The 25,808-nt window shown below is 29.3% G+C and overlaps 1 protein-coding gene across 1 annotated transcript in view; it reads right to left on the bottom strand.

The window, feature by feature from the left end:
* The window catches only part of LOC129989168 (protogenin-like), a 97,389-nt gene that overhangs the window by 31,422 nt on the left and 40,159 nt on the right, over positions 1–25,808 (bottom strand). Inside the window, exon 2 of the mRNA XM_056097533.1 lies at positions 231–370. Within this exon, the coding sequence (XP_055953508.1) occupies positions 231–370 (140 nt within the window). The remainder of the gene's footprint in view (positions 1–230; positions 371–25,808) is intronic.

Below are 25,808 nucleotides of genomic sequence, written 5' to 3'. Positions count from 1 at the left end.
ACACATCTTTGGAACAAGCTCACTTTCAATCACAAAGACATTTCCTGACTTAAGAGTTTTGTTCTAAATATACATTTATATATATAAGCGCCATTTGCAAAATATTCTTCGATTACAGAAGCTTTTTGGCATTCTATGAACTGTGACTCGTGCATTAGGTGATGATAGCCTTTGTCACTTGATATCTCGATATATTCATTTCAATAGTGATATCTAAATCGATTACTCACGTTATATTTCCAGTAAATCTGAAGAGGACCCTCCTCTGAGTATCCAGAACAATTGAGCAGCAATGGATGATTTCTCAGGATGACGACCTCAGGCGGAGACAGAGTAGTGAAGCCTAAGCTCAATTTCAAGGAACCTCCTGCTGAAGAAAAAGAAATAATTCCATTATTATATTCCATTTATATTCTCAAACAAAACAAGAACAGCATAAAAGTTATTGACGCAAAATTTTCATCATAATCTTGAAACAATACTAGATATTAAAATTAAAAGATTTATTGGAAATCTTGATATGAAATGAAAAGGAAAATCCCAAAATAGTGGATATATACATATAAGCTGAGTTACAGAGTCATTTGGGATAAAATATATCAAATGATATTTATCGATTAGAGGAGTCATGTGTTGGCGACCAAAAAGAAAAAAAAAAGGCAAATATTAGCACTATATCGATGTTTTGCTACCTAAAAATGGCGCCAGAATTTGGCGACGTTTTGCCCTATAGGCGCGATTGGCTTTACAGACCTCATAATTGGTAAGTAATGATCAAACTGCCCATCTTCGCAAATAATTGGCAGGGAATTTATAACAACATTCATAATATGAATGAATTTTTAAAAATTAAAGGCATTTAAACTATTTCAATAATTAAAAATTAATATTTCTTGTTTTTATTTGTATTTAGAGACCAGCAATGTCACCGCACAGTATATGAAAACTTATCCAGTAATAAAAAACAATCCAGTTCAAAAAAAAAAAAAAAAAAAAAAAAGCATTTTTCACTGGTATATTTTTTCCCTACTAAATCGGCAAGAATTGGCATAATGCAAAATTATTTATCCGATGTTTCAATATTAATCATGGTGACTATCAATGATGATATAATTAGAAATTATTTTGGCAGTGCGTAGGGATCTTAAAAATGTCCATATGATTTGAATGAAAACTAAATTAAAAATTGTACTAATTCATTTATATAATAATTATTCATATTTGCAATTACAATTTTACACTGAAATCAGATTTCTTCGTAAGTAATGGATCTATCAACAATCACTATAACAGCAATATATAACCCTCATCTGATGAAAGACCACTATTTAAAATTAGCAAGTGCTAATTATGTAGCTTACTTGCATGCGAAACAATTAAAACTTTCAGAATAACAGGACATATAATGCTAAACTGAATTTACAACAACATTGTGTTATGTCGCACACTCAAAAGAAGTTCGAGAAAGAAAATTACTTCCAAATGGATAGAACATTTTCATATTACTATCGCATATGAGTATTTATCTTGATGTAATACCGGTAAAGAGATTATTAAGAAAGATAACACTGAACACCCCCCCCCCTTCTTATCGAATGCTACCTCAATAGATTTCTTCTTGTGAAAAGAAATCTAAGATACAATGTTTACAGCTCAAGATAAGCTATAATCTGCCAGATGAGGGCACCAATTAAAAAAAAATCAGAAATTTTACTGATTATCAAATGCCTGAAATTGCTATCTGAATAATTATAACACAAACAAGAAAGAAATTGATGGAATACTGCAGCCTAAACACTCCCAGCAATAGGAAGGTAAACAAAAAAGTGTACTCGTGAGTCCAACTTACATATAAAATGCATTCCATCCTTAATAACAAATTTTTTTAAAAAAATTCGTTTTTGCAACATTTATTTATTTATTACAAATGCCCAGAAGATTGGCTATGACGCCATTAGATCTCCAGCCTTCCAATATATCGGAGACACAAGTAAGGAGATAAAGCAGTAGCGAATTTAGAGTTAACCTGTATTTGCAACATACCCAATACAATACCCAAAATTTGCTTTACCTTTTTATCTAAAAAAAGAAAGAAAAAAAAATACTAATTTCGATAATAAAGATGTATGTGTGTGTGCGAGTATGCGCTTTACAAGCCAGAACGTTTGGCATACAGCCACCAAATTTGGCACATATATACTTTAGAAGATGGGAATTCGCACCACGGAATGATTCCTTTTAAATTTTAATTAGAATTTAATTAATTAAAAATTAAACAAAACTTTGGCATTTTCCTGTGAAAACTGCCAAAAATATTACTGCACAATTCAATTTCGGCAATATTTTTTTTTTTTAATTTTGCCTAATTTCCAACAATAAACTACATTTAACAGACAGTCACAACAATTCCCGCTTATATGGCTTAGTTCTGTGGTAACGAGGTGAAAACAAAAAATACATTAACATTTTTGCCCTGAAATTCAAACTGTTTTCATTGTTTCATCAAATATTGAATTGCGAGATTTTCATCCATGATCGAAAGCGGAAGATTCTATCTAATATCCGTTTAATTTACAAGACGAATAAAAAGTGAAGAAACAATATGGCGAAATTTAGAAGATAGATGAACCACGCATTTACATTTTTAATATCGCTATGATGTCATGGGACTAGACTCCATAAGAAAGGCCCATGTAACACAATTAAAATAACAAGGCTTTAATGTCCGACAATTTGATGGGCACGAAATCACATCTAAATGATTTATCTGAAATTAAATATAACCAACATTTCCTGCGAGCCAATTAGTTCCCAGAGGCAACTAGTAATAAATATATATAATTTATTTAAAAACTAAAAATCTATTCTAAAACTTTATATTGTTCATCCATAGTGAGAATAATGAACATAATTTCCATTAGATTTATTCCTTTAATAAGAGGAAAGAAGATAATAAGGAAAAGCAGCATTTTTATCACGATTTTTTTTAAAGGTGCTGTACGTGATGAAAGCAACTTTAAAGAATCATTAGTTTATTAAGTTTAATAAAGGATTCATAATTTGACAATGTCAAATAATTTTATAGTAAAAAAATTCTTTTAGTTCAAAAGATCATCAAAAAAATTCACTTGTTATTTATTATTATTTAAACGAATGGAGTAGATAGAGTCCCCCCCCCCCATGTCTGCCATCGTTCTGGTATTTGATAGAAGCAATTACCGTTTTTATATTATATATTTTTTTTCATTATTTGAATTAGATAGAAAACTGATGAATGCATATAAACAATTAGTTAAATTTAGTCGCTATAAAATGGCCTGGCTTTAATCCAAATTAAAATCGGTGAAATTTATCAGTTTAGACATACTCTTATATTCAAGCAACTCAAAATTCAAACAATGGTATAATAGAAGCCTAAACCCCATATCTAAGCATTAACAGATGATTTTATTTGCTGAACATGAAATGGAGAATTAGTAAATATCTTACAATGATTGACTAATGTTTGATATTTTATGACATGTAAACGCTTTAAAATGAAATTCTACTTAGTTTGCTATTCATACTTTCCTTGTTTATACAGTTGTTTATGTAGAACAAATATTAAAAATTTGCAACAACATTTCTTTCTTTTCTCTTTCTCTGTTTCCCCCCCCCCCAAGAAAGAGAAAATTTATTAGTCTATGTTTTTCTCATATTCTATGTTATTTTTGTTGTGTCATGACTCTTTTTTTTTTTTTATTACTCTACTCTTCTTTTCCTATTATTTCCCACTTCAAACGATTTTTTACATTTTTCTTATTTTTTTATTTTTAATTATTTACTGTTTATTGCTATTGTTTGGCATTCCGAAGAATCTAAATACAAATGAACCGGCTGCAGGTCCACGCATCTGCTCTTTGGTAACCTACCACTTTTTTAATACTTTCCTACGGTTGAAATGATTCCAGGTGGCCCGTTTTTTTCCGTTTGGCTTTAGCGGAGTTTGGGCCTTGCATTATTGTTTATTTGGCTCTTCAATAAATAATAGTATTATGTTCCGATAAATAAAATGGCCAATTCTCATCCTTGTTGATACTGAGTGGGTATCCAATTCAAAGATTAAGGATATAATCATCATGTTTATTCTATATAAAAATCCATATAAGATTTTAAACATATGACGAATTAACTGTAAACTATAATAATCTCTCTTTAATGAACCTAAAAATCGGCTATATATAGGATAATGAACTTAATGATTGCCCATTATAGACGCATTTGTCAACATTTTTTTCTTCGCAGAACTAATATCATGTAATCTGACAGCTTCTGCAGTAACTCTGAAAGACTTCTGAGCGAGACATGACATGGCATTTAATATTAAAATCAAAAAGCTTTTTAACAAAAATTTAATAATCTCCACCGAGACTAATTAGTATAACTATCAGGATTTGCTTACTGGTTCAATTTAAAAGCTGTCAGTTTCCTTCAAGACATTCTGTCCACACGAATAAAAAAAAAATTATGATTATCCAGAGTCTGATTCGCCTAATTGAAGACGCATGTAAAACTATATTTTATCCATAAAAAAGAAGGGAAGAGGCTGCCCAAAAAGTTATATTAGCGGGGACTGTTACTCTTCAACAACTGCCAGAATATTTATGATTTCAAAAATAATCCAAGTGCGGATAAACAAAAAATAAGATTGGGCCATAAAACTATTTTCATGCCAAATATTTATGTAAAAATAATATTTTTAAAATAATAACTACTCTATTTGGGGCAGATAAGAAATTATATTTCATAAAATGTATATAAAATTGATTAAAGCTAACTTAAAACAAAAATAAAAATAAATATAGCACAACTAATAACAAAAAGAAAAATTTATTTAGATATCAAACTAAGTAATAAAGGAAAACAGTCTGAATCCCCACCCCAATTTTCCAGCTTATTCAAAATCGCACCATAGAGAAAAAGTGTGGAGAATCGTACATGAAGCGAAACAAAAGAAAATTTCGAACACTTAAATCGGTCATTTCCTAAACAAAGAAGAATCTCTCTCTCTCTCTCTCTTTCTGTTTATTATTATTATTTTAGCGAAGGATATCGGACACAATGAGTCAAGGCTTAAAATCTATTTTCAGTATTTCGAACATCCGATATTTCGGTACTTAACGAGATAAGTAGCTTCTGAGCGAAAAGGAGAAGCCGAAAACGAGTAAAAAGAACAGAATAACTTCAACCGTAACATAGCCGGCCGAAACAGGAAGAAAACACCTGTCGGTATCTCACATATTACGTAACGCAAACGATTTTAATGGGCTGATCCATCAAAATTACTGAAGTACGTATAAAGACGGCTTCAGAGCGGCGGGATGAATGTGGAAAGGGTGGTTTCACGAAAATGAATGATAAGAATCCGTAACTAAAATAAAAAACAAAAAAAAAAAAAAACTCTAGAAGACGAAAATAGACTGTTTTTTTTTTGGGGGGGGGAAAGCACAAATTTGATTAAATAGATCGTTTAATCAAAAAAAAAATTTTTTTTTGAATAGATTCGTAATGTTCCTATTAAAAGTCGTATAAAAAAGGGCAAATAGATTCTAAGAAGATTGGACGACTCTGACTTCAGAGGTCATAAAATGTTTCTCGTTCTTAACCAAAATATAAATAAAATAATGGAAGGGGGGGGGTATTTTCTATAAATTGTAGATGAAAAATCGTTTAAAAAAACAGCATGTAGAAAAAATCATTTGAACATACCAAATTTTGCACGCAGTTCATTTTTAAGTAGTATACGCGAATATGCAAATATATGAATGGGTTTTTTTTTTTTTTTCGAAATCTTAATTCGGCTTTTAATTAAAAATTAAACGAACATTTTACGCTTTTGCTCATTGGAGCATAATATTGCACGTAAATCATTTTTACGCAAGTTTAAAAGTTAAAAAATTAATACTAATTTATTTCACAAATTTAATAAATTTTTAAAAATATTTTAAGCGAAATTTACAATAATACTTTCCATTATTTTATTTCACGTGCGTTGTGAAGATATTAAATATTTTCTTGTATGTGTTAGTGAATGTATGCGCATGTGCGCGCTCACATGCTATCGCTGTTACGTAACTAAGAAGAAATGTCAAAAATGTAATAAAGATAAACGAATCAAAATTTTCTTATGACATTATGCAGTATGTATCATTTTCACATTCTCGTTGGATTATGATTATTATAAAAAGCTGCATAATAGAAGAAAAATATATCACATTAATTTTTAGGAATTATCACAAACCAACAACTATTTCTAAGATTTCCAAGCAATGAAAGAAAACTTTATACTCACGTATGCGTAATAAAATAGCTCATTACTCTTCGGAGTGATAAGGGCTAAAATATTTATCATGTTACGATATTCCGTATTAGAAGTTTGAATCTCTTTTTATTATTATTATTATTATTTATTTATTTTTCAGGCTATGGTCGGAATGAAGAACGATATAAAAGATAAGAAAGCAAATATGAATACAAGATTTATTGACAAATATTTTTTGATGGTAGAGTCATAGAAAATATAATTACAAAAGTTTTTTCTCGTTCTCTAACACAGCATTTTCAGAAACAACAATTACAACAAGAGTAGGGGGGAAAGTTAATGTTAGCTTCAATAATAATTTAGATATTGAAAACTATTCCGATTTAAAACATTATATTTGAACTGAGTAGATTGACTAAAAATATATTTTAGCCATACTCTAAGATTATTTGTTACGAACAGATGTTAGAAAACACAACTTCTCATTGTAAGCCTTTTTGTCTTAACACATGGAATAAAGAAGTTTATGCTAACTACAGCATATTAATAGACATTTTCCAAACTTCTGAAAGGAAATTTTTGGAAATCAGCGAAAGATACTTAAATGAATGATTTTACTATATTATGCAAAAAATTTATTTTTAGGTGGGGGGGGGGGAAAACTAACTGGAATTACGAGTATCAGAAATATTGAAATAATTATTCTATTACAATACTCAAGGTGGCAGAACTTCAAAAGAAATTTCAAATGTTATCAAATGGTGAATAATTTTGAAGCTTTGCTAATAGGTATGAAGTATGTAAATCTAATATAACAGTAAATGTAATGCAAATAGTAAAATTGTAAATGTAATAGTGAATAGTATAATGTAAATAGTAAAATTCCGCAATTTTTTTTTAATTGGAAAGGACTACATAAATAATATTCTGAGTTATATTCCAATTATATATGAAATAATCTCGAAGGTAATAAAAGCAGTTAACTTCAATTTAATTATTTAATTTTTTATTCATTTATTATTATTATTATTTCTTTTACAAAGACAGCATTACTAAAATGATCTTTTAAAGTATACATCCAGAAAACAATATATGTCTCTACATTTCAAAACTTTCTCTCTCTCCCTCCCCCTTTATTAAAAACACCTGCTATCATTGCCTAAAATAACAGAAGAACACTGGGAGCTCATTCCCAAACTAACGCTCATTACTTTATCCAATATATTCATTCATTCACTAAATCAACTTAATGCGAAGGAAGCCCGAAAAAGGAATCAACAGTATATTACATCACTCAAATGATGTTAAAAATGTTTACCGGAACACTAATATCGCTATTTGGTAATCAAACCAAAACATCATTTCTACTAAAAACGCATTCAGAAGCACCGACAAGGAAAAAGAAAAGAGCCTGACAGATCATTTCGCATGATTTCACGCAATTACAGATTATCGTTATGGATGGTTTACTTAAGCGCGCACGTCATTTCATTTATTTACCTTCTAACATTACACCTCCTGAGGATGTGATGAAAGAGGAAATTTTAATTCAAATAAATAATTCTTTCACTTCAAAGAGAAAGATGATATGATTAGAGGATCCAAACGATTATTTTCTCTCCCTCCCCCTCCCTCCAAATGTGTTCTTAAGTGTATTTTGAAATAAGAGCTATCACGAAATTGATTACACGAAAGAAATAAACTTCACTTTTATTTTTAGCATTTCATCTTTTATATCAATGCTGGACATAATAATGCAGACTTTTGTTCTCAATGGAAATTAGGATTATCAAAATAATTAATTAACCAGACTAACCACTACAGAATACACATATCGATAATTGGCTTAGAACAGGACGCCTTTCTAGAATCTTAAACAGTAGGTACTGATCTTCCCTTTCTTCTTCTAAGAGCTGAGCATATCAAATGATTTTTGAGTGGTGAATAGTTTTTTATAGCACTTCTTTCAGAATCATCAAACTTCTATAAACAATTATTAAAAAAATATTTGTAGTTATGATATTTGCATTCAATAAAAAACATTTCATCAAAATTTATTAATATTTTATATTTATCATTTGTTGTCCGTTTTCCAACATATTCCTAAAAAGCAGCATGTGTGATCCCCTCGAAACTTCCTCGCATACTCTGCAATAAAGGTCATATCTCCCTTCCGTCGCATAACATTGTGCACCACAGTTAAGGCTGCAAATATCTGCATGCCCTAGGTGTACAAAAGTTATAAAATATAGATCTTTGAATGTAGCACTTTTATTGAATCTAACATGAGAATATATACTTAGTATGCTTTTTGACACCGAAATTTGACCCAAAACTACAACTGTAATCACAAGATAACATACCGAACTTTACTGATTTAATTCACTGAGTTTATATGCATGCGCATTTGACGATTTTGGCTCAAAATTTGAAAAGAATCTGTATTTTTAAGGGTACCAAATTTTATTTGCCTAGCTTTTAGACTTATTTCCTGAAGGTGAATTTCGTTCAAAATTTGATAGAAATTTACAAATGTGATCGTAATTTCATATACTAGATTTCAGCTATCTAGCTCAAAGCATTTTAATGCAAGCCAGCTAAAATCGGTCATTTTCACAGACAGACAAACTTAATGCCAAAAATATGTTTTTCACACTCGGGTAGGTCTGAAACCAGGAGGAGATAGGTGAAAATTCTGGCTTCAAATTTTTTGACGATTACAATATTTCTATATCAAGTGATTTCTAGATCAAGTTCTTACAATATTTCTGGATCAAGTGAGATCTTTAGAAGAAAAATTTTAAAAGCACTGTTTACTGTGAAAAGAAAGACGCCTCCCTACAACATCATTATTTTTTAGTATGATTTAATTGTTTTGATTTCTAAATATACAATATTTATTTTAACAAATCCCTTTCCAGACAAATTGCGAAAATCATGTCATTCCTAAATTTTCTCTATATTACCACAAATTTACTGAACACAGTGAAAGCCAAATACTTAAAAATATCTATATCAAAAATCGGAAACAAACAACAGAGTGACTTTCAAATCATTTCAGCTTTATAATGGATATTTTTAATGTAAAACATTATATGTGGAAACTTGACGATAATTTTCCGTCGTCGGAAATTTCTAAGCATTCCTTTCAAATGTACTTTTCATTGTTAACACTCAGAAAATTAGAATTAAAATTCTAAGTTATTTTACATTTAGTATCCACAAATGTTTCACCAATTTAAAAGAGTAGAAATATTTTTTTTTATGATAACGATACCTTTTAAATAGGGGGGGGGCTCAAAATTAATAAGAGAAATAAGCATAAAAAGATTTTATTACAAAGAAATTGCCATATTTTTTTTTTTTTTTTCCCATTTTATCACTAGCTGAAAAATTTTACCCGAGGAAGGGGGGAATCAAAATTCAATTATCTAATGATCCCTACAATCACACCATCTTAAACACATCGGTATTATCATTAAGATTTATTTCAAATTAAGAAGATTGCCAATTTGGATCCCACAAGAGTCGGAACTTTTTCGCAAATTCTCTAATAAAGGTATTACAACACCCCACCCCCCGAAACCGCATACACATAGCCGTCTCAGAATCCGTTGACGAACTATACACATGAAAATTAAGTCGTTAACACCACGGAAACTAAGAGTCTTATTTTCAAAATTCCACATGTGAGCGTTTAGTGGTTTGAAGTATAAATAAGGAAATTCGGGCAGTATTTTGAAGTCTTTTTTCTTTTATTTGATCAAATGAAGCCAAAATATGACACGCCACTGCAAGACAAGACTCCATACAAAATTTCATTTATCCAAGTCGGTGTACTTTTCAGTTATCGGATTTACGTGCGTGCGAAAGGACACTTAGACAAGGACAACCCTTTCACGGATTTTGATATGGATACAAATCAACACTTTAGATGCTAAAACTGTTATCCATATACTGAACACGTTGCGTAATTATAATGTTCACTCAAGACAGAAAAAAAAAAAAAAAAAAAAAAAACAGACTTTTTGGCAAATAGACTTTTCTTTCTTTCTTTCTTTTTTTTTTTTTTTTTTTTTTTTTTTTTCTTTTGAATTAGACAGATATTTCAAAAATCGGATTTTGTTCAAAATTTGATAGAAATCTACAAAATTGGTGTTCAGACCATACACCAAATTTTATCCATCAGACACAATCATCGCATTCACATATAAACAGATATAAAGCCAAGAATATGTTTGTTTTGTTTTTTAAGCTAAGCGAGGTCTGGAATATCTCAAAATCTTGATTCGAATTTTATTTTATTTTGAAGATTACATTACCTGCTATATGTAAACTTCGTATATGAAATAGTAAAAAAGAATGGACGCAGAAATAACAAAAAAGAATGAACACAAAATTATCTTTGGCGAAAACGATTAGAGACAGAAAAATGACTGGCTTTGACAAATACAAGCAACGATATTTTAAACAGTAATTATGCAAAATGTATACTATGTTTTTCTTGCCATTAAATTAATACGATATAAGCATTTTTCTAGAGAGATAAAATTTTTCTTTACGTTAATTACTCATATTCAGCCTAGTCCTAATTAATAAGGGCAGTTGGAGTTCTGTCATACTTAGATTTTTTTTTTATTTGTTATTTTATGCTTAGACTGGACTAAAAAAATAACAAGGGATTTTATATTAATTAAAACTGATAATTCTACATTTTTTTTAATCTAATTAATTTTCCAACATTCATAATGACCCTACGATCGCATATACATAAATAAAGTTTATTCATATTTTTTAATTCAAATCTACAATTTTTGTAAGATCTTAAGTAAATTTACTACACATGCTCTTTAAGAAAAAGGGAAAATCACTGCCAATCTTCAAAAATCGAAAAGATAATTAAAAACAAAAACAAAAAATAAAACAAATTTTTTCTAAATATTTTTCAGCTACATCTCCAGCTTTTCAATTCCATGCCATTTTTCTCTAATCTTAATAAAATTTTAAAATTCAATTTGATGCATAAACTGTGACAATGTTTTTATTATAATAAAATTCAAATTAATATCACGATTGCATTAAACCATTCAATCGAGAACTTAGAGCAACACCGAAATTTATTTATTTATTTATTTTTCCTCGAGACATTCATTAAGAATTATCACTGTTTCAAATTTATATATTTTTTGTTAATTTCCGTGTATAATAATTAAACGCAAATGGATTCTATTAACTTTTTAATACGGTAATTATATTCACTAGATTTCGCATTGAAATATTTCGTCATGTCCGATTAACAAATAAAATTCATATTTTTGAATCTTATCCAATACCAAGATAAAGTTTTTAATAAATACATTTCATATTAATAACTTAACAAACCAAGAGAGCCAATATTCTGGACAATCCAGTTAGTCATCCAAGGCCGTTGGTTTGCATATATTTGATAATTATTTTATTTATTCAAAATATTTTTTAATTTGAGCATTTAACTGTGAATAAAAACTACCGCCATGTATGTTATTTCAAACAATTATTGATTTTTCTAACAGTTTAAGTTTGCATAGCGAACATTCGAATTAATCTCACAATTGAATGACGTTATAAATAAAAACCACATCTAATTCTCAACATAAAGCCGATAAGAATATATATATATATTCCGGCCAGGAAGTCGAATTCCCGAAAGATTTCCACAAAGCTTATGCCAAATTAAAGCACTAAATATTCCATTCCTCGAGAAAGCTGCTATTTAATACGGACTCAAATAACGAAATCACGTCATGTGCGAATGGCGTGAAAAGCGAAAAGTAGCAGGTGATGGAATTACAGAGCAGATAAGAACGGCTTTTTAAACATCTCGTTTGTTATTTTACAGTCGTTTAACAGTCGTGGTTAAGCTAACTAGAACTTGCCGACAGCGTCACATAGTTTTATTGTTGTTATTGATCAGTCATCCAAAGAACAATCTACTATTTAAGAAATAATAACAATTTGTTTCTAATTACTTATACAACCAGATGGGATGGTCTTCCCAAAACTTTCTCGCAAACTCACTAATAAAAATTGCATACCCATCCCCTTTTATAAAATTGTGCAATTTAGGAAAGGCTGCAAATGCCTTGCATCACATTAGCGAACAATAGGTACGAAATACTATTGTAGCATTTTTATTTAATCTATCAAGCGATCCTTTTGGAATTATTTTATTTTATTCTTTGCGATTAATTCTTGTCATTTAACGATAGACACTCGAATGTGTGGGTTAAACTCGTTATTTCTAACAGATTGAAATTGACATAAAGTGGCAACAAAATCAAATACAAATTTCATATATTTAAGTCAGTGAGTTATGGGGTTATTGTGTTTGCAAACCGACAATAAGTCAACACCCTGATGGATTTGGTCCCGAATTTGCTACATATTAGATGGATCGCAACCAATTAAAAAAATTCGCCCAAAACTACATTTGTACTCAGAAATCTTCATACCAAATTTGATATATTTAAGTCACTACGTTTTTCAAATATTGCGTTTACATGTTTCTGATAGCACGTATCAATAAACGGTCCATCTCTTGTTGGATTTCGCTCAAAATTCCATACATGTCCACATTATGGATGTTATATCTAAGTATCGAATTTTACCCATCCAATTTTCTTCGCTTTGTATTATCGTGCTCATTTATATTCGGATAACCGGACAGACAAATAACATCTGGATATATTTCATTTGAAGTTTGATAAAAATCTACAAATATTGTGTAGATATGTAGATACCACATTTCATCAGTTTTAGCTCAAAACGTTTATCATTCATTTTTATCATAGACAGACATAGTGACAAAATTGTGTTTTTCGAATTTCATAGTGACAAAATTGTGTTTTTCGAATTTGGGAAGGTTCGAAACGTGAAATACTATTCGTTTCAGGTTCTCGAGACTAGCACTTTTGGATGCTAACATTTTTTTAGCTAAGGGGTGGTATTCAAAAAGATGAACAGCTATTACGCCTCTATCCCGCGAATAATCTGAACTTACCTTATTGCTAATTATAAACATCTTTTCCTTTCATCTTTATTTCACCCCTTGTCTGGCAAAATAAACCCCTCCTGAGGCATGCGCAAAAGCGCTGAAGGTTTCCGAATATCAAAATAAACAGTATATCAAAATGCCGAGTTCGAATTTTTGATGATTGAAATAATTTCTCTACACTTCATATAAGAGAAAGTAAAAAAATAATTTGGATGAAAAAGAAAAAAAATACACCAATTACGTAATAAAAATTTCTAATTGTTTAGAAAGGAAAGTTTAAAAAAAATAGAAGAGAAATCCAAAATGATATCATATCATAATTGGTATGGTCCTTTGCCCCAGATTGCTCACAAACTGGGGTGGGGGAATGTTTTTCAACAAATGAACACATTTTTTTACAGATATCCAGCACACGTTCCTATACGGAGATGATATCCCAGCACTTCCTTGACACTCAAAAATATTATCTCATCAGCATAAAAGAAACATCTTTCATGCAGTTTTGCATCGAAGTTCTCTGGAATGAATTCTTGGTGATAGATTATTTACCTAATAACCTTCATTGACTCAGTAATAAATTTTCAAAGGAAAATTATACAAATACTTATGGACAAAACAGGAAAGGCAAACGGCTATTCCAGATATATTTCAGAACCGAGAAAATAGAATATGACTCATACCAATGAATTGTTGACAAAATAACAATTTAAGAAAATTTTAATTAATAACTAAGATAGATGTTATATCTGTTAAAAGAAAAAAAAAATCTATAAATTCAATTTAATACTATTAAGAAATGAAAGATTTGATGTTAACTTTCAGAGCAACTAACTTACTTAAGAAGTTATCATCATCTAATTTTATACAAGAAATGCGATTCCATTCTTTAACTCTTTCTAGGACCGTGGGAAGTATGTTTCCCACCAAATTTATCAATCTTTGTATGAAATTATGTAGGTTGGCATAAGTACTGACAAACTTTTTTAGAAAGACAGAAACTTAGATGCTTCAGTTCTTTATCTCACATAAAACGATGTGTCTTGATTTATTACTTAATTATTAATTAACCAAATTAAATTTATCTAATAAATTAAATGAATCCTTTTCCTTATTCTCATTTCAAGCCTAAAAATATTTTAACATAATATGACTAGAAAAAAATGGCCCTTTAAAGGGTTAATATAAATGATTTGTTTCTTCCTAAAAAAATTAAACCATATTTGAACTTCTAGTCGAAAACTTCTGATAAAAAAATTGGTTTGATTCTTCTTATAATTTGTTTATATTAGTTGCTGTATTTTGTTCGAAACAATTTTTACACCACTTAATTTACAATAAGGATACAACTTTATAAACATCATCAGTTGAAAAGAAAATCCGATATTTTGAAATAAATTCCAAGCATTATTTAGTTATAAATTAATAAATCCCATGTTTATTTTTGCTTTGTCTCGCGAGAGCTATCAAAACATTTACAAAATTACTCATCATTTTCCTACTTAATTGCATGATGGAACCTTCGCTGTCATATAAAATAGAAAAGCATTATTACAAAGACATATTCATTACTAATTTTTAAAATTTATTAAAATTAAAGAAAAAGATTCACAAAAACAAATTGTTATCACAGAAAAGTCAATTTTTGAATTTTAAAATGGTATAAAAATTACTTTCGTGAGATAATAGGCACTGAAGATATTGAAAAATAAACACAATTTAAATTAATTTTTAAATAATTAAAAGGATAAATTTAAATTTAATTAACATTTTGAAAAATATTGTCTGAATGATCACCTACTATCTAAGAAATCACTATGTGTCAAATTTTATAGCTATAGCTTCAACAATCTGCACGATACAGTGTTTCATACAATTTTTAAATCACGCAACTTAGAGATAACCAATTGATATGTCTGCAGTTAAAATTCTTTCATGTATAATATTTTTAAAGTAAAAATAGCTCTTGTTTATAAAACATTATAGCAGATAAAATCCTTTAATCGTTTGCTTTTAATTAAAATTAAGAGTATAAATTGAAACAGACGATTTTTAAAAACTAATTAAAGTTAACTTTCTCTACAAGTTATTAATATTTCTTACATTAGTACTGCGAATTTTTTTTTTATATATATAAATGCTGAAGAAAGGTTATCTTTGTTGTGCGAAAAACTTAAAATTTAGTTTTAAACATGATTGAATCACTACTTTAAGAACAATTAAAGCATTGTAAAAAGAGGCAATAAATCAAAGAAAAAAAATAGTGATTGAGAATACGATAATTTTGTTCAAATAAAACAAATTTTTCTTAATTTCTAATTAATTAATTATTTAATTAATTTTTGAGCTTTGATAAGTAGATATCTTACGTAATAAATGTTTAAAATTCTAAGTATACACAGATACAATGACTTTTAATAGTATTAAACTAATAAAATTTCCTATACAATTTTAGCCTACACAGTCAATACAATTTAAATTTCACATCCTGGGAAATGCGAAGAAAAAAAATCGATATTCTTCATGAGAGAACAAAAACTCTGAACCAGTAAACTCTGGAGAAGGAAAATGAAATCTTCTGTAATTAAAAGATTAATTTTCCCTCTAAATTAACTCAAATGCCTAAGCAAAATATTGTCTTTCAGAATTGAAAAAAACTAACCGCATATAAATTTACAAATAGTTAAATAAGCTTTCTAGCTGTTATTGTATAGAACCTCTAACGGGTTTTTTCTTCAAAATACAATTCGTAAACTTTAGAAATAATCGCATTATTAAATGAAATTTTGAAATAATGATTAATCGTATATAAATATATAGCGAAACTAAAATCAGTGTCATACTTATTCGATTCAGATTACGAATTATATTTCTAATAAATTATCTTAATTTAAGAGAAATATTATAATAGTTCATTTAAAAAATGCAAAAGTTAAAATTTAGCATTCGCACACTTGGAAGATATTAAAACGTCCGTTCTTCACAAACATAGTAATAGTAGCGTCAGTACTTAAGTCATTCCGCGTTTTTCAGAATGAAAAGAAGATACACATTCTACATTTGTTTATCGCGTTTTCAGTCGTGTCTTCGATGGGGTTTTTCGATATGCAAAATATTTTCTATATTTATTATGCAGAAAAAAAAACAAAGATAATCACAGTAGCTGATTACGGTATTATAACAAACTTCTGAATGTCATTACCAAATAATCAATTGTTTAGACGACCGTAAATTTCCAAAATAGCAAGTGTGCAGCTATGCTTATCACCTTTGGATAACCCATTGTACCAATTATCAAGATGTTTTGAATGCAACAGGAACATCGCGAATTTGCAAAAACTGGTGAGGGTTGGTAGGCTATTATTCATAGATGAAATATTATATATATTATATTATATAAAATCACAGTCGCGTAAACATAAAACGACTGGAATAAAGTGATTCCCTAATTTCAAATCCACATATTAACAATGGTTTGCTCAATTAATTTTATTCGATCTGATGTTTTTGAGTTATATTCTTCAGTTTTATTGTCTGTTTGACAAATTCGCTTTACATATCCCACCCACCCACTATGTGTTTTTTTTTTTTTTTTTTTAATGCTGCATTCTAAGCGCACTTAGCTTTGGAAAAGCCAAAAGACATTATGTGAATATTAAATTTGGAGCTAAATCACGAGGTAGCATTTGTGAGAATATATTAATTCTCAGAAGGACTTATTATCATTATTTTGGTTATTTCTGTCATTAAGTCCTACAGCAGGTTTGTGTGTAGGTCTAGAACTTATATATTAAGTGTTCTGCATGTTATTACTTCTTTGAAACGAATTAGCTAATGATCTCCGAGGAGTTTGCAAGAACGAGATTCTAAGATATTTTCTAGGAACCCTTATCTGAAAAGCCGAAGAGGCCAAGTGTTGTTGAAAATAACTTTTTCAAGGAACTGTAAAAGAACCGCATTTACAAGTTCGCACCATAAGATGAGAGAGAGATGAGAAGTTGAGATATTCTTTATAACTTCTATCCCCGCTCCTTCTTAATTCGTGTAATGTACAAATATTATCTATACTTATAATAAAGCTCAATGTGTGTGTGCGTGTGTGCTGGCGCTCTACAGGCCAGACCGTTTGACCAACAGCTACCAAATTTGGTACATGTATACCTTGGAGGTCGGGAATTTGCACCTGGGATCCCTTTTTTTAAATTTTTAGTTAGAATTTTAATTATTAATTAAAAACTAACTTTCCCGCCAAAAAATCTTCATTTCCCCACCGCCAAAATGAGTAAGGCTTCAGTTTTTTCCCGACACTAATGAGGATAGGCTTAACATTTTTCGATTGATTATTTCAAACGATTCTGTTTATTTTCTTAATGTTTTATGCATTTAAAATTAAATATTGTTAATTAATCGATCTTTCAGATTCATTCTGAAGTACTTTTGAATTGAAATAAAAAATTTCTAATCTGCGTAGCGTTACCCCAACTGGCGTAGAAAAATTCAAGCATTTGCGTTACCATAACTGGCGTTGAAAATTCATGCATGCGCATTGTGTTCTGATTGTTGACAACAATTTTCAACGGATACGGACTTGATATAAATTATTTTTTGGTTAGTTGCATGCTTTTGTAATTAAATTGTATTTATGTTAGTTATATATTTTTTGTATTTGCTTATAGTTTTGAGTACATCGCTTCTTAAGTAGTTTATTTAACCTGTTTTCGATCGATTATTTTAAAAGATTCTGTTTATTTTTTTTAGATTCTGTTTATTTTTTTTAGATTCTGTTTATTTTTTTAAATTAAAAATTGTTAATAAATTGATCTGCTCATGGTGAATCTGAGAAAATTTTGTTGACAAATTCTTGAGATATTACATAAATTAAGAAAGATATGCTTTAGTGCCCATAATGCTTAAATGCAGAGACTCTGTTTTCACTAATCAGATTATTAAAGAAAAAGCTCTGTTTCAGTAAAAAATATTATTATATGAATTGTAGATTAATCATTTACACTTTAACTTAAAGCATAAATTCTACGGGAGCTAACAGAAAATGAGAGAGATACATATTACGTTATGACTGAAGGCCTTTATAAAATTATGAGTAAATTATATGACTCTCAAAATTTGAAGTTTTAAAATATTTTGATGAAGAAACTATTAAAGTATGAATTACATAAAATATTTAATTATTAAAAATTTTAACGAGCATTAAGATTGGTGAACCAGCTGGTCGCCAAAGGCGGCTAGTATATAATAAGTGCATATCACCATCATAATTTTGAATATTTGAATAAGCCAACATCTTATCAATTAATTTCACAGTAATAATAGAATATCGTTTGGTAAATCACTTATTGCTTTATTTACTTTCAACTTCTCAAATAAATAAAGAAAACAATCAAAATTGAAGTCCGATGCAAATAGTAGGATTAGATCGGCAGATAGAGCGAAAGGCAATCATTAATTCAAAGGATCAAATCCACTCAACTCCCTTTTGTTGTGAAATGAAAGATAACAATGGGATTACGATTTTTAACAAGTTGGTTAGATTAACAATGATAAATGTTCTGAGGAAATAAAAATAAAATTGAAGTCAACATTATACAGCACTTTTATTCACAGAAAAATGTTAAATAATTTACTTTTATAATTAAATTAAAATCTGAAGGATCAATTTTTTTAATGGTAGGAATACAACCACTGATATAATGTTAATTGCATCGCCAGCAATTTTAATAGTTGACGCAATAAATTTCTAAATAATAGCAGATTCCATGCATTATAAATAACAGAGTTAAAATAAATGGTATAAAAATAACACCAATTAACAATCTAAACAAAATTCCGAAACAAAACCGAAAGATACTCTCTAATTTACAAGGATAGGTCAATAAATCTTATCATTATCATGCCACGGTCAGATGAAGGTCAAAAAGAAAATTCAAGGAAAATCGAATCTCAAGCACTAAACATCGCAGCCTGATAATGTTTAAGGCTTGATTCATCTATCTTAAATGTATTTTCAAAATTTGTTCTTAATCGCATAGTAGCGATAGCGTGCGCATAAAAAAAATATATATATTTAATATTTTGTGCAAAGAAGTATCAAATGTATGCAACACATTTGAGATCAATTCAGCTACAAAAACAATTCGAAGTATTATGAAAATATTTTTAATAATATTTCAAAACATTTATTAAAATTAGAGAATAAAATTGGATGCAAATTATGTTAATATCACCGTAAAAAGCTTATTAATTTAAAAATAGTGTAAAAATGTCTTTTTTAATACAATAATCTGTTTCGGTACTAACTTTTATTCAGATATAAAATAAAAATTTGTGATGAATTTTAATAAAAAATTTAATCAATATTTTGAACAAATCTTTCTTAGTGAACAATTACCATTAAAGAAATAATTACATGTAAAACTTAGTAGCTCCAGGTTTAATAGCTTGTTCTGCAGGCGATAATAAATCTCTTCAATTAACAGTTAGCATTTTATAGCCTCGTATATTCTGCGAATAAAATTATTTTGTAAAATACCAATACATTCATACCATTTTGCCATCACAGAGAAAATAATTTAGAGCTATGACAGTTGTAATTACAAGCTAATAAAACTCCGACTTGCTGCTTTAATTAAACAGCCATTTTATTTTAAAGCTACAATATTTTAGCTTAGGATAGGACTAACACTATTAAAGGACCGCAAATTTAAAAATCGATTTCAATAAAGATTGCCATGCATGCGAGCGAAAATCATATTAAATATGGTTCACATTAAATTGTTTAAATTATGAAAGTAATTTACCAAATTATTGCCTAAAGTATTCCCCCATTATCCAACTATGAAGGAAAACTAAATTTATATACATATATATAATGCAAATACATATTTTTGAACAATTTCATAGCCGAAGACAGAGAAATATACTTTTGTAATTTTAAAACTTTGCTTTACTCCATCCCGGGAGGCATAATTTATATACCAGTAAGCAGCGATGAGTTACACCAATCTACAACACAACACAATAGCGAAAGAGAGAAATATTTTCCCGATTATATATATCATGAGATTCTGATAGGGATTTCTTTACACGTATCGATTTAAGTAAGAGGAAATAGGTATCTTTTAAAAGAATTTGTTTGGATTGACCGACTTTTATCCCTTTACACGGAATAGGGAAGCTTGACGATTTCAAGCAATTTTGCAGAACTGTGGGGCATTAATTAAATAAAAAAATGGAATTGGATCAGGGAATACGAGAACATTTTAAAATTAAGTTAATATGGGTTAAATGAAGATAAAAATTAGGAAATTAATTAGGGTTTAATTTAGACTTACAGATTATATATATATATATATACATATATATATATATATATATATATATATATATATATATATATATATATATATATATAATTTAATCCAAATTAATTTCCTAAATTTTTGCCTAAGTCAGCCCGTGTCGGCATCATTCTAGTGTTCTCTTGTTTCCTGATCCCATTCCATTTTTGAAATTTTGTAAAAATGATGCGCCATCAGTTCCACGTGTCAAGTGAAAATGATTCCTTCGGTGCCCTTATCCAAGGTCAACATGAGTATTGAATTGACACGTGGCCGGAAATCCCATATTATATAAGACTATTGATCATTTGTTTCGTCTCTTCCTTACTTCTGCTTTTGTTCCGCGCAATTGTGGACGTGTTCTGTCCGCGTCTGCTTGTAAATAAATTGCCTTCCCGGGATGGATTAAAATGAATTTAAAAATGTAAAATGCTCTTCTATGTCTTCGAACCTGCATTCTGCTTCAAACAAAATATGCTTACATATTATTTAGTCGTCAAGGATAATTTCCTGTGAAAATTTTTTAAAAGAATTAAATCTCATTATATATATATATATATATATATATATATATATATATATATATATATATATATATATATATATATATATATATATATATATATATATATATATATATATTATCTGAAGAAGCAAGCATTGAGTTCTTTAATGATTGATTTTTGCTCTAATTTTGACCTTTTGTCAAGATTTCTTTGTTCCGGTCATGACAGTGCAGCGAACTGAATAAGCAGGCAAAAAGCAGGAAAGAGAGGGCATGAAAAAGTATTTGGAACTTATATAATTTTAGAAAGGAATCTATAGTTTTAGTGTTTTGATTTCGTGGGTAAAAGAATAGCAAGCGCAATTTAGAAGTTAAAGTTACAGTGAAGAGGAGTTCATCTTCTTCACTGGGTAATAATCTTTGGAACGCAAACTAACCAGAAGTTATTAAATATTTTATATCTATATAATACATATATATGTCGCCACAGGGCCAACATATTTTCCACTTCTCTGGTTATTGAATTATCAATCTGAAATGCAATTAGTATTATTTAAAATGCTGCCTTCTTATTTCATTAAACTTAAAAATAAGAATTCTAATGGAATTATTCTCTCTACTATATATTACTGTTCATAGAAATTAAAAAGAGTATACTTTACGGTTCATGAGAATGAATTAGTTATCATTAATAATAATGGTTTTATCACACTGGCCGTAACATAAACTAAGAAATAAAAAGCGAAGTGAAACGCTTATTACAGAGTCAATATGCAAAGAAAGAAATTTCGACGTTAATAATGGTAAAAGCAGGTGACTGAGCAGTTTGACGGAACAATAAAATTCGAATTTCTTCAAAGCAATTAAAACATTGGCTTAGAATATCAAATGACACTTTTAAAATTCATTGAAACTGCAATAAATTATGCGAAAATTAAACTGGAATCATATATTAAGCATTTTTTTTAATTTTAATATATTGTAAAAACTACTTTGGGGATAACATTTTTAGAATATTAAAATAAAGAACAAAAGGTTGCTTAATTTTAAATTTTTAGACTTTGAAAAGTTGGCAATGACCTTCCTGCTGCCCTGACATATGCCATCAAATTTTTGTCAAGATTGGCCACGAAGTGTAGATTTGTGTACCAGATATATATACTTCATCATATACACAGGCAAGGATAAATAAACTAATAAATAAAATAGCATCAACACAGAAACCTCAGGTTTATAGCAATAAAGGAATTCATGTCTCAGCTCATATGACAAACTTTTCAGTATTCCTGTATACTTTAAAAAGTTGTTCATTTTCCAAATACAAGTTATTCACATAACAAACTAACATTTCGATATTCATTTTATAGTGAATTAGTTGATAAATAATTTAATAGTAAATCAACACTTACAAACTTTTTGTACACTACATTTCAATAACCATTTATTTTATTAAAATTTTACTATCAAGATGCTTTAAGAGCCATAACGCTACACTAACTTATCTTAAAAGTCTCCCCACTCCCTTCCATTTGGTTAACCACACATAAAAATAACCTCCAAATAAGTTATTTATAATTTTTAGCAGCATCTCCCCCCACGGTATTGGGGAAAGCATCAACAAACAACACAGCTCACTTACGAAAAACTGAAAGAATCCGTGCATATTAAAAAACCGAAAATCATTTCTATACGGAAGAAATCTTACTATTTAAATTAACATTGAATAATTCAAATATAATTCTTTTTTAAAAAAAAGAAATTTGTTAACCAGAGGGCAAGATCACGCTCGCTTGAAGCAAAAAAAAAAAAAAAAAAAAAAAAAAAAAAATGCTTTGCCTGCATATTTATTCCATTGAGAAACCCATCCTCGTGTGCCCTTCGTTTTGTAAATGGAAACGTGTATGCCTTCTCCTCCTTTTTCCAAACGGAATAGAGAGGCTTTTCAGCCAACTAAACGCCAAATTTGTTTTCCACTTCTCTCCACGTGCGCGCGGCTTTTGATCTTCCTTTTTTTATGCGCGCAGGTCATTAACCAGCCTCATTTCGGTTCGCGGCGTAAAAACTCAGCGGAGTGGTGGCATCTACCTGACCCCTCCTCCCCCTAACCTTCCCTCTACCCGTGGGAAAAAAACGATCGGCTCAGAAATGTAAAACTCTTGCAAGATGAGCTATCATCATACCTTAACGTTTCGTTGGTTATGAAACTGACAGTTAAGTGTAGTAAGTGCCGGTGATGGATTTTTTTTTCTCTTCCTCTCCAGGACCCATATTCATGTCAGGTCGAATTTTAGGTCGAACCTTTTGTTTGTTTATGCCAGAGATCCGCGATTTTCCAGCTTACCGAATTGCTCAGGCAGGTCAAATTCGTAGCACGTGCTTCTAATTAGTGCAATCAAACTCCTCCATAATGTGATACTGGCGCGTGCGGAGAATCATTCTCGGGATTCTTGTTGAAAAAGTTCATTTGATATAAGACCTTTTTTTTTCTTAATAGGGATTTTATACAGGAAACCAACTCACTAAAATAGATCAGACGATTTTTAGTGGGTGTTCTTATATCAAGGAAAGCATCTCTTAAAATAGAACCATTTCACAAATGAGGAAAGCTTTTGATGCTTAGGATTATATAAACTGTGTGAAGTGTTTTGCCTTTTACAAAAGAAATGTCTGTTCTAGTCCGGTCAATTCTCAAATTTTCCAACTATGACCGCAAGACTTTCCTTTGTTTTGTTCAGCAATGAAAATACACTGTTCTATAATGTAACGCTTCGTTTTTACTATCCCTAAACTGTCAGTTTCCAAATGTTTTTTTATAGGGTTGCCAACACTTTACTATAGGAATAGTCGCAAATTCAAATCTTGCGTTAATTTTGGGTATTTATTTTCAGTATCTCGCAGATAAGAGTTTCGTGCTTCGTAGTAAAGCATACATAATTTGGATACATTTCTTTCAACTAACTGAAATCAAAATTTAACGCATAACTTCATATATTGAATTTCATTCATCTGTCACAGGTTTATATCAAAATCCGATATGGATTTCAACTTTAGATGCTAAATTTGAGTACCAAATTTTACCTATATAGATCTTTATAGATTTAAAGTATACATCTGTATTATATCGGGCTTCTGAGAAAGGATTTCATTCAAAATGCGATAGAAATCTAAAAATTTGGTATAAATACCACATACGAAATTTCACTCGTTCAGCCCAAAGCATTTTTGATTTATAATGATTATACGTCAACAGAACGACAAACAGGCGAAGAGACATGAATTTAATTTTAAAAAGTGGTTTTGAGGCATAAAGAGGTTTAAAATTTGTAAATTCGAAAAAAAAAGTCTGGCGAAACAAGCTATGAAGATGTACAAAGAAGGAGAAAATAGCAATCTGGACAAGCAACTAAAACACAACTTTGTTGTTAAAAGAGATATTCATTGTATGTCAATGATAATGATTTTTTAAGAAGGGGAGGGGGACGAATACAACTTATACAGTGCTTATGAATACTGCTTCAACCACTAGAACTTGAAAATTTTTAATTAGCTGCCTTTAAATTAGATTACTTTCTAAAATGTGAATACTGTGGAGAAGTTTAAAATGCGTGCTTTCATTTCATACATTGGTACAGCCATTGGTTCATACATTGGTTTAAATTATTAATGTTGTTAGCGGTAATTATATCCATGTACATAACTCATACAGAAAATTCTATAACCGATATTGCATCTAAAAGCAATTCAAAAATTAATACAGTGTGCGGTGCAATATAAAATTAATTACTAATTACACCGGTTGCTACACCATTATTAAATTTTGTAAATTTAATGAATATTTCTATTCGTAGAATCAGAATTCAATTTCTATCCACTGATGGTCCAGACCTTTACTACACAGCCACTTTTGGTAACTATCTATAACTCATACGGAATATGAGAATTTCTGGCAGATGAACTAATAATATAGAATGAATCAATTTAAAATTTCATTATGTTACTTGAAAAAAATGAAAAATGTGAGTGGAATCTGTTTAGTAAAATCTATGTACTGCAAATGAAAAAGTGCATATGTACCATAAACTATAAATTGCCAATATTCTTTCATTTCGATCTTTCAAGTTCATATATATAGAAACGAAATAAAAGTGGAAGTGAAAATCCTCCTCCGGAGTCAATGGCCAATGAAAGCAATTCTTTTTTTATCCTAATTTGAACATTCGCCAAAGTTCCCGACTAAATAGTTTGATGAAGAAATGAAATTAGTTTGAATTTCATCAAAACAATAAAAACAACATTCAACTGAGTATCAAATTAAAAACTTATTAAAAACCAAGTTTAAAAATAATTAAAATCAAGAGAACGAACCTAAATTTAAAGTGGTATTATTAGAAAGATAATTTTTTGAGTGTGAGATGGTAATAACAAGTACATAATGGTGTATTTGTAAGTAATTACAAGTACAACATTATGTAATGAATATACATGTACACTACATTATATGTAATAATTATAATAAGTACATAATAATCACTTTTGTGAGACAATCTTTTCGGAAGATATTATTGTTTAAAAAAAGAATCAGTTTATTTTCCATTATTTTATATTTTAACAAATATA

Source organism: Argiope bruennichi, chromosome 10 (genome assembly GCF_947563725.1).
Source record: "Argiope bruennichi chromosome 10, qqArgBrue1.1, whole genome shotgun sequence".
Lineage (NCBI taxonomy): Eukaryota > Metazoa > Arthropoda > Arachnida > Araneae > Araneidae > Argiope > Argiope bruennichi.
The sequence above is the reverse complement of the archived record's forward strand: the minus strand, read 5'-3'. Positions and strand labels throughout refer to the sequence as shown.